Source organism: Crocodylus siamensis, chromosome 4 (genome assembly GCF_052110815.1).
Source record: "Crocodylus siamensis isolate JL-2025a chromosome 4, ASM5211081v1, whole genome shotgun sequence".
In the NCBI taxonomy this organism is placed as follows: domain Eukaryota; kingdom Metazoa; phylum Chordata; order Crocodylia; family Crocodylidae; genus Crocodylus; species Crocodylus siamensis.
This window is the reverse complement of record NC_143398.1, coordinates 64621354-64639851: the sequence shown is the minus strand read 5'-3', so window position 1 is coordinate 64639851 and position 18498 is coordinate 64621354. Positions and strand designations below refer to the sequence as shown.

General features: G+C 41.1%; 1 protein-coding gene across 2 annotated transcripts in view; it reads left to right on the top strand.

Moving 5' to 3' along the window:
- The window catches only part of WIF1 (Wnt inhibitory factor 1), an 86511-nt gene extending 68728 nt beyond the window's left edge, over positions 1-17783 (top strand). Inside the window, exons 5-10 of one of the 2 annotated variants that reach the window (XM_090042451.1) lie at positions 3612-3707; positions 5947-6042; positions 7244-7339; positions 12193-12288; positions 12903-12995; positions 16958-17783. In XM_090042451.1, the coding sequence (XP_089898577.1) occupies positions 3612-3707; positions 5947-6042; positions 7244-7339; positions 12193-12288; positions 12903-12995; positions 16958-17079 (599 nt within the window). In that variant the 3' untranslated portion in view covers positions 17080-17783. Of the gene's footprint in view, positions 1-3611; positions 3708-5946; positions 6043-7243; positions 7340-12192; positions 12289-12899; positions 12996-16957 lie in introns of both variants that reach the window. The other variant, XM_090042450.1, reaches the window with a different exon arrangement.
- The last annotated feature ends 715 nt before the right edge of the window (positions 17784-18498 follow it).

Below are 18498 nucleotides of genomic sequence, written 5' to 3'. Positions count from 1 at the left end.
AACCACCCAAAATTGATGTTAGTGAAGTTCCCCTGGAGGTCCATGACTCCTTGCAGTATACCAGAAAAGACCCCCCTTGCAATTTATGTAATCTGAGGTACAAATGAGGGGGGCACAGAATGGGTATGTGTTTCCCACTGCTGGTGCCCATGTGGTTTGGAGAGCCCATCTGTTCAAACCCAGCAATGACTTCCTGTGGGTCCCCAAGCCAGAGGAACTGAGGCCCTGGCTTCTTCAAGTCTGACATCATATATTTCACGCACAACTGTTGTTGCTGTTGTGCAACCCCATGCTAGCTGGTTGGTGATGGAACAGAGGCTGTCAGTGTTTTGCCAACTTCCAAATCACCAAGGCTATGCACCTCTTGACAGACATAAGGTGCCAGTGCTCAATGTTTTGGCACGGCAGCAGGGAGCCAGCTCGGTGTAAAGGTCCACACGTGCTATGGAACATACTAAAGTTCTGCCACTGCTGCTCATCATCCCAGTTATCAAGCACAAGTTGCTCCCACCAGTCCAAACCCACCAGCAGTGTCCAGCAGCAACAAGGTGGCATTTGATACTAGGCCTGCAACACCCTGGCTTGTACAGCATCATGTTGTCCTTCCTGCAAGTGGGCCAGCATGATGCCAATGGCAGCATCGTGGTCTTCAAAGTAGCACCTCACCAGGGCCAAGAGCTTGAGCCACAAGATCATCAAGTGTCTGTGGATTAGAGAAGCCAAGGCAAGGATTCACTCAGTTCCACCACTCATCATCTCCATAAGGTCTCTGGAGATTCCTGGGATTGTCCTTGGGACAGTTGGTCAAGGTGAGATTGGCACTGGTGCCCTCAGCAAGACAGGCAGTCATTCAGTGCTTTACTCTATATCTGTTTTTGGCTGCCATCATAAAATTGGGGAAAAGTCATTCTAGCATGGTATGCTGCGATGCCTGCTTGCTAGGTCTCTGGTGACAAAGTACAAGCTGTGCATGTTAGGGTTTGTAGTAAACATTACCTTGAGCCTGCTCAGGACACGTTCTAACATTAATCACACGACGTTCCAAGATTTATCACATACTAAGTGTCCTGTGTGACAAGACCCATATTACTCCTGGGGGATTCTGTGACTAAATAGTCATCTATCTTTCACTTCTTGAGGCTGAGTATGAGGCATGGTCACACAACAGAGACAGTACTCTTAGGGGCATGTAAGTGTCTATCGTGCCAGTGTCTTCCAGCCTATATTTGGTTATGTGAAGGTAAGCTTCTCCTTCTTGTGCTTAGTTTATTGAGATGGATGCTGCAAAATTTCTGATGGCTATTGGAAGAAATTGAAATGTTCTCATTGGTAGTCTGTTTCTGTAGTGGTGTCATAAAAGACACTGTTTTTGTTTCCTTTAAAAGAACTCCTTTATGGGAGAAGAGAAGATCCCAAGACATATATGTCATAAAGCCACAGCATTCATATCTGCTGCTGCCTGGGCCCTGGGTCATTGTTTCTAGCTATTCCTAGCTAGTCAGAAAGGGCCCCCAGTAAAGGAAGTAGGGAAAACCAAGGAGCAATTTTGTGGGAAAGGGGAGGCTTTGTTGTGGCTAAGAGGTGGCCACACAAAAAATAATGTTTTTCTATTTCTCTGTTTGAAATGGTATTTGTTTAAGCATATATTCTCTATAATGAATAGCAGCTCTGCATTGTATACAAAGAGAAAAACATTTCCAAAAAAAATCCTAGAATATAATGTTGAAACAAAGACAAAAAGCCTTTACTCTTATTACTACTATTGCAAACAGCTTCACATTTAAAACCATACATTCTATTTCATACATTGACAGTCTATGTAGATAGTATATTTAAATTTAACTTCTCTTCCAGTTTGCTTGCTTTTGCTTGAGGACCTCAAATTTCACTCCTGCACAACAGTAAAACTAAGAGTAGAATTTTTTTCACTTTCTCTACTTGCCAGTTCACCCAGAAGTTCCTATTGACTTCAAAGTGTTGGAGTTTTGTAAGTGAGGAAAGAATATTGTCTATAATTTTAAAAGCTTACCTGTAGTTCTATTTAGTCCTTTCTTATTATTTCAGTAAGGAAATTTATCTAAGGGTAAATCTGTACATTTCCAGCTGATCATACATTCTACCTGACTACAATATTGGGGTGGGGGAATTGCACAAAACTTTCTAAAAATTATTCAGAATCAGTTTTCAGCATTTCCATGGGCTGCATGAGTATCTCGTGCAGACAGGTGCATCCGCATTTATATGTATTCAACTGTTCACAGCAAAATTAAAATAGTCTTTGTAACTCTGTAAATATTTAAACTTTGAACTCAACTTAGTGCTTGCTATTCAGGAGATTGACCGGACCAAAAGAAGGTTGTACATCTTCCCTGAATCCAATTAAGGTGTCATTGCATTTCTTGGTAAAGGCATTCAGGGCCAGCAGAGAACTGGGACCACTGTTGACAGACTTTAGCAATTAAGGAAGGATTTTTCAGACGCACTGTTTCTCTCTCCGGCCAACTATCATTCAGAATATTCCAATTTGAGTTAAGGGTGCTGATAATGTTATGATGTGACACATCTCAGAGTATTGATAGACTTCTTTAATACTTACCCTTCTGAGAACTGACCTGGGTATAGTGAAAAAGACTGCACAGGTAGTTAGTCCCTTCTCAGTAATAAATAAAGATCAGATGACCATCCTAATTTTGTTAGAGCTGCGTGCTGCTCTTGGTAGCGCTGATCACAAGACATTGTTGGCTTGCTTTAATGAAAGTAGCCAGGGCCACTCCTCTGTGGCTTCATTCTTATCTATGAGAGATCTTTGAGCAATTGCTCTTCAGCCCTGAGGGCTTATTTTTGTGTGGTCCCAGAGGGTTCCAATTTGTGCTGCCTCCTGCTCAATGGTATAGGATGTTTTAGAATGCTGATGATACCCAGATGTATTTCTCTTCGCTATACAACCTAGCCAATGCTGCCAAGTGCCTAATAGTATGTGGTAGGTATTTGGGATGTGAGTGAGGGTTGGATGATGATATGTGAGCATTGTCCAGGCATCCAGCCTGGAGAATGATTCCTTCATTTGCAATCCATGACATTGTCATTTTAATAGTAATTAGATTAATGTATAATGGTTAATGCGATACACCTAATACCTCCAGCCATACATTAAATCAACCCAGAAACTGAAGCTTGTCCTGCTGAGTAAGTGGCATATCTCACGAGAAGCGTAGCACTCATGCTCCAGGTTATGTACTGACTGACTGTTTATTTCTATATACACTATTGGATTCTATGTTATTCCTTACCCCATAGAACAGCACAGAGGACTAGAATATCAGTGTCAAGCATAAATCGTACTTACATGAATGTAACTAATTATATGATGCCAGTTGTATTTGTAGATAAAATGTTGTTGATTTCCTATGGGGAATTTTTTAGCTGAGCTTTCATCTGAATCAGAATTTTCCTACTGGTTCACACATATTGGTAGATAATTGTCTCAATTTTGATAATTGTTGCCATCTATTTTTCCCTGGTCTGTGAATAGAATGTATTGGTATGGTGGGAACTGGCATTATAACTGAAAATGTTCATATCTGATTAATGATGTTATATTTTTTATGAAGCTGAATGCCCAGGAGGGTGCAGAAATGGAGGTTTTTGCAATGAAAGGCATGTGTGTGAATGTCCAGATGGATTTTATGGACCTCACTGTGAGAAAGGTAACTAAAAAGTTCCCTCAATATTTTTTCCTCAATAGTTCTGATACAAGAGCTGTTACTACATGGTACTCTTTGCAGTTGGAATGTCCTCTTTCACATGTAGCTAGATATCTGAATATATTAAATCCAAACACATATGTGAACTACCATTAGGAGCTGAGGGCTAATCAAAACATCAATTGCTTAATGAAAATGCCGACTTGTAAACAAAAAAGAAATCCTTCAGTGAGCAGCTATTTTTCAATGAAAAAAAAAATCACCAACAGTTAAGAGTCCCTTAATCACGAAAAACAATCTGGCAACAGATTAAATGAAATCCTTCTACTAATGAAGACTAGCTGGAAAACACAGTGCAGCATTCTGGTTGTTTTGCATTTGTTGTTTGAAGATAATATCTAATGTAGATGCTGAAGCTGTGTCTCAAGCAGCTGGACAATAGAAAGGAAAATACTTAGGGAAGATACTCCCTTTTTATTCCATTAGTTGAGAGGGGCCATTTTGGGTAGTGGAAGGTATTGAATGATGGGTGAAGTGCTGCATATACTTGTTGATTTTCTTCATGCTTCCCACTGCCTTTCCTGTGAGTGCTCCAGAGAGCTCCAGGAAAAGGTAGAGCCTCTAGCAACAAGACACCCCCACAGCCTCATCTCACTTAGTTCTGCAGGTATCCCTGGAAAGTTAATTATGGCAATAATGAATAATAATGAATTGAACCCCCGCTCCATGACATCTCCCCAAAAGCTGGATTATGTTGTAACCACAATGGGATGGCCTAGACCAGGGGTTGGCAACCCCCGACACGTGCTGAGCATGGCACGCGAGATCATTTTCCTTGGCATGCATTGGGGCCGGGGAGGCAGCAGTTGTTTGCAGCCCCCCAGCTGCAGCCAACCCCAGCTCTGGGGAGCTGCAGCCAGCCAGGAGCTTGGGCTGCTGCCAGCAGGTAGCTGGCATGCTGCAAGCCCTGCTGGGCGGAGCCCGGGCTCCGTGGCTATCAGCCGCTGCCCAGAGCCGGGGCCGGCTGCAACCGGGAGGCTACAAACAGCTGCTGGCTTCCCGGCCCTGGCCCCAGTGGGTGCAGTGCCGGTACCTGCTGCCTTCCTGGAGTCTGGAGCCGGGGTGGAAGGGCAGCAGCTGTTTGTAGCCCTCTAGCTGCAGCCAACCGCAGCTCTGGGGAGCTGCTGATAGCCACGGAGCCCGGGCTGCTCCCGTGGAAGCCCTGCTGCAAGCAGCCCGGGCTGTCAGCAGCTGCCCAGGACCTGGGCCAGCTGCAAACACCTGCTGCCTCCCGGCCCCGGCCCCGGGGAGGCAGCGCATATCGGCAGTGCTCCCCGCTGTGCTGCCCTCGCCGCCGCTCCTGCAAAGCAGTGCCGGCATCTGGCACTGCGGGGCACAGCAGGGGGCACAGAAAGCTGCCGGCTCCGGCTCCCCGCTGCCCTGCAGGCGGGGGCACAGCCGCGCACACGGGGGAGCCGGAGCCGGCAGCTCTCTGCGCCCCGCACTGCGCGGTCCCGGCGCCGCTTTGCGGAAGCGGCGAGGGCAGCGCGGCGGGGAGCGCTGCCGGTTCGTGCGGCCTCCCTGGAGCCCGCGGCCGCGAGGCGGCAGAGGTCTGCAGCTGCCCCAGGTCCTGGGCAGCTGCTGACAGCCACAGAGCCTGGGCTCGGGGGCAGGGGCTTTGGGTGGGAGCAAGGGGCAGCAGGGCAGGGGCACAAGCAGGGCACCGTGCCATATACCCCCTGCCCTCATTTGTTTTTCTGGCATGCTGGCACTCCAGCACCTTCCAAGGTAGGCATTGTGGGGGGTTTCAGCAATCCGGCCAAAAAACATTGCCTACCCCTGGCCTAGACTTTGCGAGATGGACCTAATCCATAGACACAAGTGACTGAGCGTTTGGCTGGTTCTTCACCAAAACAACTGAAGAATTTACAGGAGTCCAAACAGTCAGTTTGTAGCCTCCAGTTTGGGAGTAATTTGAATACGGAGCAATTTTTGGTCTAAATATTTACAATTTAAGATTAAAACATCAGTCATTTTTCAAATTTCTTGCATTCTTCAAATGTCAGCCCTCCTAATATACTAATAGGCATAGTTTACTAGAACACATTTGGTATTATATTGTAGCACACTTGGTACGGTCACCAGAAGGTTGTTTTGTTGTGAATGTTCAATTATAATATACAATCCTATAGTCATTTTTGGTAAGTTTCCCAGTAATTTGCATTCACTCTCTCCAAATTAGCTCTATGTGCACCCCGCTGCATGAATGGTGGACTCTGTGTTACACCTGGTTTGTGCATCTGCCCACCTGGATTCTATGGCATCAACTGTGATAAAGGTAACTGTAGAATTGAAAGCTGTAAGTCGCGTATTTAAAACTACCTATTGCTACCTTTCTGTGCTGTGCTCAACTGTCCCTCATGTAATTTTCTTCTCAGTGGTGGGCAGAGGGTGTTGGAGTGTTAGGCGAATAATCAGCTTAAAGTCATAATCTTAAAGGTTGTTTAATACCGTCTGTAAAGAAACTTGAGAACCTTACCTGAGCCTGGAAGCTTCAATAGGACAGCAAGGGAGAGATAATAGGACACAGGCATAATACTTATAGAAAAATCATTCATATTCCTAGGAAAGTTGGTTACAAAAGGTAAGAGAAAGCAAATGCAATAGCACTGTGTTTAACTATTTGTACCTATGCTATACACTTGGAAACAGTTATATTATAATCTTGACAAAATGTCACAGATTGCAGAAAGCACGACTGTCTCCCTACATATCATCTATGGCAGTGATTCTCACTTGGGGTGCCACAGCACACTGTGGTGCTGTGAGCTCCTTTTAAAGGTGCTGTGCAATATTAACGCTGTTAGGTATGCAAACACCTACACATTATTGGCAAGATAATATGTATTCCTATTTGAAATCTCTCAGTTTATCAAAAGTATTCTGACCTGTTGTGGCCTTTCTAAGTGCTTTGTAACAGACGTATTTCTTTATTAATTTTTTCATAGTCAAGAAATGAGTGAAAGCTGAGCACTCTCATTTTGAATGCCTTGAGTATAAAGGAGCTGAGAACCACTGATTTATGGTGTCTAACTCTTGTTGTTATATAGGAGGTCACAATTGTTTTATGTTTCCACAAATTATAGGACAGAAGTAAAAGGCTTAAATTGCAGTAAGGGAAATGTAGAAAGTTGTTCCTACTATCTAATGTAAATACTCCAGATATTCTGACTGGCATCAAACTGTTAGTTAGATTCATGTGAATCCCAGATGTTCAAGCACAAGCTTTATCTAATTTGGAGTATGACATGAAATGGGTTGGAGAGTAACTATGTGTGTGCATGTGTCTATCAGCCATTACAGGTCTGTTAGTGCATTTTACTATTCCTTTATAACCTACGTGGAAATATATTAATACAGCTATTTAAACATTACTTTACATAATTTTTGGCCAGGCAATGCAAAGTTGTACAGGTAAGGGTCAAAATAATTTACATCCAAAATTTAATTTTAATTTTATTTTGCTTTATTTCCTTTAGCTAACTGCACAACAGCCTGTTTCAATGGAGGGACCTGTTTCTATCTAGGAAAATGCATTTGTCCTTCTGGATTTGAAGGAGACCACTGTGAAATTAGTGAGTCTCCACATTACATTGTTTCACGTGACTTAAAGTGTGTTCTGTTTACAGTGTCTGAAAGATCAAGTGACACACGTCTGTGCTAGTTTACAGCTGAGGTTATCAAGTAGCAGGCTGGGGCCCTCAGAAGTCAATTCAGAATTGTGAATGCGTTCTTCCCCATTGTTTCTAACTGATGAGTTTTTAATCATTGTTTGGTCATTAAGGTACATTCTTAATTTCTTTTCATTTTTTTCTTCTTCTCAGTACAATACGGGCACAGCAGTAGCCTGAGCACTCATGCACCACTGTCTGGTCATGCCAGTGTGGCAAATCTACATGGAGTGGATATTTTCAAAATACATAGCAATTCATACCTACACATGTGAGACTGGAACTAAGGCCATACATTCTGAAAGGGATATATGGAGATATCCATTGCTGTTGGAGGAGTTCAAGCAAAAAGGGCAGAGGACTGTTTAGGCTAAGAGCTTCAGCTTGCAGTATTAAGTTGCATTTATGTGGCAAGTTGAACGTTCTTGTGCTCAACATCAAAAGGCTTACTATTTTCAGCAGCTTAGCATCAAAGCCATTCAGAATATTTTAGTCTGCAGTCAATCAAACTTGTTCTACATAAAGCTGGGGATGGAGGTGTGGCCAGTGCTGTACAAAACTGGGAGGTCAGCTGTCAGGCATTTGATCTCACTAAAAAGGACTCTCTCACAACTCTGAATTAATTTAGTCGTCCCCATTCCTAGACAGAGTGTCAGTGTTTTGGTTTGAAAAATATACACACACATTTATATTTTTTGCACTGTATGTCCACTAACAAATTTCAGTGCTGAATATCCCTCTTACTCATGTAAGCAAGCTCAGCAGTTTCAGTGGGACTATCCACATGAGCAAGGTGAGGGGTTTGGTTTTGTATATGTATGGTTTTTTTCTTAGCTTGTCTCACATCCATATAGTCATGCACTCCATGAAATAAATGCACCTCTCGGTACATGAAATTTAACCCCCCAAATCCCACACAACACAGGCAAATAAAGTGCAACAAACAGTTCAACAAACACTTATCAGAAGATAAGTAAATAACTAGGCAAATAACAAAAAGGATCAAAACATGGCACAGTATGTCAATTCTTGACCATATTGATAGGCAGGTACAGTCTGGGAAACATTTTCTACTGTTTTATGCTTTATGGATTGCTAGTTCTGAAACAGCTGCAAAATCAGCAACAGCAGCAAGGTTGTGTTGTTGTTATGTAAATAAATATGTGTTCTTCCAGCACAGTGATGGTACAAGTATCTGTTCCTTACAAGCTAATTATTTGGGAAAAAAAATCAGACTTAGTCTAAGGTTTAACTCCATGGATTTTCACGGTATTTGCACCTGTTGCCATCAAGTCTGAATCCAACACTAATAATCTAATTTCTTCCCTCATTCCAGACAAATCACATAAGAAGTCCCATAATGTCAAATGAAAATGGTCAGTTTAACTCAGAGCTTGAGGAATGTGTACCCTTTGTCAGCAGCCTTTTAAAAAAAATTATAAAATCATATAGTAGAAAACATAAAAGGCTATTTCACCTAATCAGCCACTAACAGGGTATAAGAATCTTTGCATTTCTAAAACCTCCAACTATTGAAAACCAAATCTCTGATCTGATATCCTAAAATGATTCATCCTTGTAAAAACACAGTATTCAGTTACCTGGTAATAGGTACAGTCACAGTTCAATCAGTCTAGAATGCAACTGTCTTAAACAGGACCCCCTGAGTCATGCCTCCTTTTTTGTTTTAAAATTGTATCTTGCCACATGTTCATTCCTCAAAGGCTGGGACCATATTCACATTTTTTCCTTAAACTTTTGTTGTTCTACCAGTAATGCATCTTTGCCAGCAGGTCTAATACACCCTGACCTCTGGGCCAGTACAGACATTACATTTTTACTGGTGTAAGTGATCAGAAACTGGTCTATACCCATAACAGAACAGAAGTTCAGCACACACAGACTGGTTTAAAAATGGCAGAACCCAGTTTAAGATTTGCCCTCCCCTCAACTGGCCAAAGGGTGGTGCTCCATTCGCTAGTGATCTAAACTATGCTGCGTACAGAAGACCACATAACTTAGACTGAGATTTGCTTCAGGCTTTTTGAATGTCTGTACCTAGCCCTGGATTTTAACCAGTGTGTCAGCTAACTCGATTCAGGGCTTATGTAGTCTTCTCCCTCAAAAACTTTGGTATACGTGCAGGTTTATTTACACGAGTAAACATGAAGGCTGGGTACAGACATTCAAAAAGCTTGAGGCAGTATCTAAGTTATGCAATTTTCTGTAAGCATCTTAGTTTAGATTAGTAGCGAAAACACACATTTGCCCTTTGGTGGGGTGGGGGAGTGAAGAGGAGGTGAGGAAATCTTAGACCAGTTACATGGTTCTTACATTTTTAAACCAGCCGAACTTCTGTTCTCGAACAGGTATAGACCAGTTTCCAATCACTTATACCAGTAAAAGTGTAATGTCTGTACCTGGCTAAAGTGGCTTAAAATAAAATCCAAGCAGTAAATCAATTCCAAGAAAAGAGGACCAAAATATATTAGGACTTAAGCTGGGAATACATGGAGTTCAATGGGAAGGAGTAAAATTAGGCACAACCAGTCTGTAGGGCTGGGCTCATGATTGCTTAAATACTGCCCGTCTGCCTGAACCGTACCAGCAGGAGCAGTGGGAGACTGAGGAAAAAATGCTAGTCAAGGCTTATAAACATCAGAAGAAAAAAACCCTCGTTCTGTTTTCTTAGATCTAGAGCCAGCTACATTCAGTCATGGAGGTCTTGGAATAAGCAGGGGGAGAAAAGCTTTGCAATAGGCAGAAAGCCATCTTTAGAGAATTGCAAAGATATTTTTTTTTTTATATATTGTTTAAAGATTTTGAGTGCTCCTCTAACAGTGGAGTCACTAAGACTCCTGGGAAATTTACTAACCTTAATTCACAATACTAACAAGCAGTTGCTAAGCCTTCCAGGTTTCTTCTTACTATAGTTATATTTTGCCTCTAATTAGCGTTTCAGTCTGAGCCTAGAGTATAGTATTTTTTTATTATTTCCTCTCCATCTTTCACCAATTGTTCTGTCACTTTTTCCATTTCCCTCTCTTAGATTCTGTTCCACCAACAGATCTGTGGATAGCATTTAGCCTTTGCTCTGTTCCATAAAAATATTTTAGCCCACAGTTAATCGAACAGGGCTGGGGCCAAATGCATCCTTGGTGTAACATAGTACAGTCTGAAAGATCACAACATTTTTCTTACATTCTCCACATTTCAAACTGAGAATGAGGATAGATGGCCTCCAGATTTCCTGAGCAATTTACCCTTCAGCTTAAAGTAGTTGCTTTAAGTGCAAATGTTTGTAAATCAGAATGACTAAAAGTGTTCACTTTCCCTGCACTTCTGCAGAGAAACTGTACTGATGTGGCAGCTTTCCTCAGCAGGACTGTTTATAGACTAGTAATGAAGTTTGGTTCTGGGCTGCTACAATCTATATATTAGAGAAAAATGTTCCATTTGTATTTGACAACATATGCATGCATCTCAGTAGTTTGGGGTTTTGACAGCTGGGGAGGGGGTTTTAGCATCTAGAGGGTCACTTTGTAATGATGAAATTAGCCCTTTAACTGGGTATTATTGCTACAGTAAATCAGCAGAGAAATAGTTAACAGGGTTGATATTTTATGTGCAAGTACAGCACACAGAGTAATTCCCAAAAAAATGAAATGAGGCAGTTCTCTGTTCCTGTTTCAGGCTGTCTGCAAACTCTGCCAAATATTAATACTAGCATGGACAGGAAACTATTTTATCACCCCAAACAAGCTTTTGAAAAATCCCATTTTACCCCAGGAGCTTTCAAATTTTCATTGATAAAATGTGAGAGTAAGAAACCAAAAAACTTCTGGGGTGCAGCACTCACTTGGGATATAGAAGACCCGAGTCAAATCTCCGACATGGAGCATGCACATGAATCTGACTCTCCCCCGAAGTGGGTATGTGCCCCAGCTACTGGGTATTCATCCAGGCTATTTGCATATTCCCACAAGAAGCTTTGTTTTACACAATTTACTGTTTTCCAGAAAGAAAAACAAAACAAAACTGTTTCATTGAAAAATTCTCAACCAGCTCTTAATTTAACATTGGTTATATTCTGGTCTCCTTTCCAAGCTTTTCTTCACTACTGTGAGACCGAGAAACTTTTTAAAAGTGAAAATTGAGTTTGTGGAGCAGTGTGGAATGGGTCTTGTAGCAAATTCTACAAAACCATGGTATCCCTGGGCTCAGCCTGTTTATGTCCCACACTGAACATTTGTTCAGTTTTTGAGGAGCTCTGTTGTTTAAAATCTCCCCCATGTCCTTCTTTATCTTCCAAGTAAACAAGGGCTGCGTGCTGCTCAGCTGCCTGCAGTCCATATCAATACTCCCTGTTATTAACTGCAGAAAGCTGGTCTCTCTCCTGGGCAGGTATGGGGACAGGGACAGTTCTGAGAAATGGCGGACTGTATTTCCACAATCACAGTGGTATAAGCGCACCCAAAACCTGTATCGAAACATAGCCCTTGGCCATGCTCATTTCTGGCCTCAGTTTCATGCTACCTACATGCTCACATGAATCTTTGAAAAAGCAGAGCTTATCTGTGCCTAGAAGAGTTCACCTCCACCAAATCCATACTGTGCAGAAAAGATTCTTGATCAACATGGTCCACCAAGTTTCTCACAAACAGTGTTTAAAACAGTGACCTTCCTCTCTCCCACTGTAATTATTTTTGAACAAAAATGGAATATTAACATAACTGTTTTCACACTTCCTGTTCTAGGCAAATGTCATCAGCCATGTCGAAATGGAGGCAAATGTACTGGTAAAAATAAATGCAAGTGCTCCAAAGGTTACCAAGGAGATCTTTGTTCCAAGCGTAAGTTCTAAATCCACTCCATCAATCCTTATAAGTTCAATAACATAGCAACACAGTATATAGTTTAGTAATATCAGTATGTTGCATGCTGCCAGGTTTGTTCAAGTTAATTTACTTCCTGGACATGCTTTATACAGTACAGGTAAAGGAGCAGTGCAACAAAAACTTATTTTTAAAACTTTTCAACATTATGAGCTTCTTTAAAGCAATAACACATCAGTATTAATATCATCAGGCATGTGTTACAAGATAATAAAACTTAAAGACCTTGTAATATTACAATCTTACTGGAAATCTGCCTTTTATGAACACAACTATAGTCTACCTAATCTCTTCTTACTTATTCTGGTGTAAATCCATTGATTTCAAGTGTGTCAGTCCTGATTTGCACTAGAATGAGAGCGAGCTGAATCAGGTCTTTTACTTCAGTATTGGTACAAGTAATTTTCAGAACTTGGTACACAGTCAATTTACAATAACAGATTCACAGCTAAAGCTCTGGCCTATGCCAAAGCTAGCATATTCCAAAGACTAACTGGAAAAGAATTGGGTAACTGTCTCTGAATGGAATATCAAGAAAGTGATAAATGTATGCTCCCCCTTGATTGCAGCAGTCTGTGAACCTGGCTGTGGATTGTATGGAACCTGTGTTGAACCTAATAAATGCCAGTGCAAAGAAGGCTGGCATGGAAGGCACTGCAACAAGAGTAAGTGAGAATACATACTGGGCTCTCTCACAAGTTTTCAGCTGTGGGCAAATGACTAGTTCAAAGCTATAGGATAATCACTAATGAAAACAGTCCCTTCAGCTAATATTCCGTTCATTAAAAAAAAAAAAGGCACAAGAATAATTCATTATCCCAAATATTTTCAGTATGTGCTATATTAAGCTGCATAATAATAACAACAATGAATAAAACAGAAATCTACTCTATTTACATTAATCTATTAGGAATTCTAAAAACGGATACTAGCACAATTTCTGAATGACCTGGCTTTTATTCTGCCCATAAGGTAGAACTGCTTCAGAGCCTTCCAAGGCTCCCATTGACTTCAATGGACTTTGGATCAGAAAATTAGAATATTGGAGATACATTTACAAAAAACAACCTGTATGGGTTTCTAGAGATGATTGACAGTTTGGGGAAAAAAAGGACATTTTGAAATGGCAGAAATATTTTGAAGAGCATTTATGTAAAATTCCACCCTGCCCAAGGGTCAACAGCTGGGGATGGAGTAAATGAACATATGAGGTCCCTTCCAGCCCCACTTTCTTATGAGCCTATATGTAGACACATGCTGATTTGATGGAGTTAAACTAGTGGTGAATTTTTACTTGGATTCTCCAAAATTTATCATCAATAATGAACAATTATAAAAACAAGATTTTTTTATATATGGCATGCAGCCATATATATATATATGGCTGCATGCATCCAAGTGATAAATTCAAAGTCAGTTTTACATATTGGCAAACATTACTTTAATAACAAATTATTAAGACAGATTTCTGACATGGGTAGAGCTAGAATTTTGAAAAGGGGGAGACAGGTGGTAGGGTATATCACTGCATATAACACAACACATTTTTTGTAGGTAAAAATAAACTAGAACAGGGGTTAGCAACCCCCAGCACGTGCTAGAGTGCGACTTAAGAAGCCATTTTACTTTGTAAATGCCACAGCCGGCCCAGGTTCTTGGCAAGCCGCTTCCACTGGCCACGGAGCCTGGGCTGCTCACAGTAGGCAATGGAGAGGCTACGAGCAGTTGCTTCAGGGTCCGTGAAGCCTTGGCTCGGCACAGTGCCAGCAGTGGGTGCACATGCGCCTTGGGACTAGTGGTGGGGAAAGGACCAGGGATGCACTGCCACAATAAGGATCGGGCCCATCATGGCTTCCCCTCCATCCACCCCTGGCATGCCAACATCTTACAAGGCGAGATTTTGGGAGGTTTTGGCACTCTGCCCAAAAATGTCACTGACCCCTGAACTAGAAACTTTGCTAATACATGAGGGGCCTATGGTGATATTATTCAGTTTAAGATTGAAGCAAAAGCAAATGTAAGTTATTGAAATGTGCATTAATTTGCTATATCATACATTTGCCATTACGTATTAAACCCCCCCAGCAAACTAGACACACAAATAATCAAGAGAGGCTGTTTCTTTAGTCCTGTTGTCATTAGAATTAGGTGTACATCTCTTTCAGATTCATAAAACACAAGCCTTCTTGAGCATCTTAACAGTGCAGCCAGTGCTTCACTGAAAGTTATTTCCTCATCTGAATTAACATTTAGCTAGAGTTAAAACAGCCTACAAGACTGTGAAATAGGAGTTATGTTACTAGTAGGGCTGTGTAAAGCTTCAGTTGCTGATTTGATTCAGAGGAGATTTGGCCTGATTCAGTAGCCAAATCTCCAAATCCGATTGAATCAGGAGACCCATTAATCTCTCTGAATCTAATTGGAAGCCTCTGATTCAGTTCAGAGAGATTCGACAATTCAGTCATAGATTCAGCTTTATATGTTTTTTCTATGTACCTCAAGGTACCAGGCGGCTCGTGAATGCTGAGAAGGTGGGGCAGATGAAGAGTCCTACAGGAGCGCAGGGGGGTCCCCAGGGTGCTTGGCGGTGGACCTAGAAATGGACTAGAAGTATTTCTGGTCCACTTCCAGGTCTGCCGCAGAGTGTGTGGGGATTCCCCTACCCCCTAGCTTGGCAACTGGTGCCTCCTGGGTCTGGGGGAGCACCCAAGGTCCCCCTGCAGCCGATCACCAACCCGGGAAACTGTGGGCGGGGGGGAAGAGTGGTTTCCCGCGTGCTCAGCAGCAGACCTGGAAGTGGACTGAAAGTACATCTGGTCCACTTCCGGGTCTGCCACCAAGCACGTGGGGGACTCCCCCGTGCTCCCATGAAACGCTCCATTTGCCCCACCATCTCAGCATTCACGAGCCGTGCCCGGTACCTTGAGGTATGTAGAAAAAACATATAAAATTGTGTCTGTGGCTGAATCTCTGAATCAGAATCAAATCTTCAGATTTAGCTGAATTGAATCAGGAGATTGATGTAAATCAGTGAATCGAATTACTGTCCCCCAAATCGGGCCAAATCCCAATGCGAATTGGATACTGCCCACTTTGCACACCCCTAATTACCAGTAACAGCCAACAGACAGCAGAACTGAGAAGAAAGAATAGCTCCATTAGTGGAGCATTAGTTGACACCACTGATTCATTAGCTAGAGGACCTATACATCATGTTAAAATGAATTAAAATAACTATGGATGTTTTTATAAAAGCACTAAAACAGTCTAACAGGAATAGGTTATACTGTAAAACTAAGATTCCGGAATCTGTTCTGTAGTTGGCTAGTATATTTGTTTGCCTATATATTCTCCTGTTAAAAAAAGGCATAAGTCTATTAGTAAATGTACTACATGCCTTATAGGCTTAAAAAAAAAGTGTATGGAAATCCATACCAGGTTTGATACCATCTTTCAGAAACACATCTGTAAAGTTCAGCCAGCAGCTAGCAAGTGAACTTTTTTCTTTATTGTGAATAAATATACACGCTACTGCCCCAAAAGAAGCAATTAACCATGCAAGTAAAATAAACTGCATAGTATGAAAGCTCTACCACCAGGATGCTGTACTTGAACACTAGTGTTAGCTCCAAGGCTTTGAAACCAACATTAATGAACGTGTTGATTTAAAGAATGGACATTGTCCTGCAGTTTCTATGGAGGCAAAACTCTCACTGCATGGAGAGTTTTGCCAGCATAGAAACAACAAAAAGGGGCCCAGTATTAAGGGCCCAAGTAGAACTAAACTGGAGCTGAGGACACTTTGTACTGATCTGCATTTCACCTTCTACAAATAAAACCAAATCTCTCCCAGTCCAGAGAAGGGGCTCACACTTAATCTCAAAGAAAGGCAAGCTATGGTGATATCAGTGGCCTTGAAAAGTTATAAAAATACAGAGTTAAAAAAGAAAATGCTGAAAAAGAACACATTTGGTTTGAGGGAATGGCTTCGCAATAAAGCAGTCTCCTGAAGGAAAATTTGTAAAATAGAACACTAACTTAAGATTTGGATTTTCGAAGTCTTTTCCCCATTTGTAATCACATTTGTAAATAAAATAAGAAAGAGTTATAACATGAATACTTGTAATTCGCATTTTGTTTTCAACAACAAAGCTGCTGTGTCAGACAGGATTTATTTATTCTCCAGGTGTTTGTTGTTGCTATTCTATTTCTTGGTATTCTAAACAAAAAATATTTACATTATTAACACTGACTCCCCACAGGTTGAAACTGATGGCCAATAACTAAACCAATAATTTGGTTTAAAGCTGGTCTCTAATGACTGTATATTACTCTCCATCCATCAAACATGAGTGGGACATGTGTGAAACCAGTTCTGTATTCTAGTCTTAAGTAAGGAAATAGTGCAGCGATCATGGGATAAGATCACCCTGCTCTAAAAGCCACAGAGTGCATCTTTTCATGATTAACTTCTGTCTCATGGCACCTCATTCTTTCATGTGGGGACTTGTGGGATGTGCATTAAAACCCTTATGTTCAAATGGGGAAAACGGTTTCTATTTGAAATATTAACAATGTACCAGCAGCCAGCTTTTGTAGTTTTCACTTGAACTGGATAATTTTTCAGGGTATGGAGCCAGCATTATGACTGCCCTGAGGCCAACAGGCACGAAGCAGAGACAGCACACACCTTCACCTAAAAAGGCTGAAGAGAGGCTTGTTCCACCCGAATCCAATTATATCTGGTGAACTCAGACATCTGAAACGTTTTATGTTACACAAAGTTCACAGCCTTCATTAACCTTTCATGTGTTGAATGTTAAAATGCTGTTCATTACAGTTAAGATTACTGGCCTGAATTTTATTAGCTTCATTATAAACCACTGAGCTGATATTTACTATTCCTTTTAAGTTTTATAAATACGTCTTTAGCACGATTATATAGGCTTCTTGTTTCAGTGCTTTGGATGGTGTTTGTACTATATTTCAGTTACGTTTTAAACCTGTCTTCTTAATTATGTAGCTGCAAATATTTCCAAAATGTAAACAGCATCCCAGCAGAGAACTGTATAGATGCTAACCTGCATCAGTCCAGTGACTACAGAGGTAGTTTACCTAAGCATAAGTCAGGGTTATTTTTACTATTGTGCATTTAGACATTTTTATCTTAAAAAAGGATATAAAAAAATCTTAATTTAAAAAGAATGCGTAACTCATTTCAATAATACTTTTGGTCTTTACAATTTTGCAGAGTGTTCTGTATTAACAATACATTACAGTAGTGCCATTCAAACAATATAATATATTGTAAACAAAGTAGATCTATAATGTATGGATTTTTTTGCATTGGCTTGAAGCAACATAATATATTGTAAACACAACAGCTCTTTTGTAATAAACCTTTTATACTGATTGTTACTGATAAAATAAAGATGCTGCTTTAGTTTTTCGAGTACCGATGGTTGTGGTATATTATAATTTCACCAGGAATGTGCTGCATCAAAGTACTCCTTAGACCATCAGGATCCCTTCTAAATCGCAAGGAAGGGTTGGCATGATCTTCCTGCTTCCCTGTCCTTTGAGTCATTCCCAAAAGATCTTCCAACCTAACCCTGGGGCTCAGAATAAGACTTCCAAAGTTTTTGGAAGGAGATGGTTGTGACAAAGGCAAGTAATTCTGCAAAAATTGACTGGATTTCTCAACAGGATCTCAGCCTTTTTCCATTGCTATGGAATAGAAATATATTCTAGAGTGACTATCAATATACTCCATAGATCATTTTCAGGAACTAAATATAAACAGCTCTTAAAAATTGAACTTAAGACTAGTATTCTTGGCATATGCTTTCCTCCTAGTTCCATATTGACAACAAATTAACGGATACCTTTTTTTTCCTCTCTCCTTTTGCATTACACACACCTAGTTATACAGCTCAGTTCCATAGGCCAATGCCCAACCTTCAGACCAACGGGACCTGAGTTATATTTATTCTAAGACCCTGTGGCATCACTTTAGAAAATAAAGGGACCTCGGTGTGAGAATTTGGTCCAGTGGAGGAGAAGTACAAACAAAGCTTTAAAAACTTGCTGGTATCATAGTTGGTGCTTCTGCTCTGCTCAGCCAAAGGCCTTGGTGTGAGTTCTGGGTTTTAATTTGCTCCTTATCTT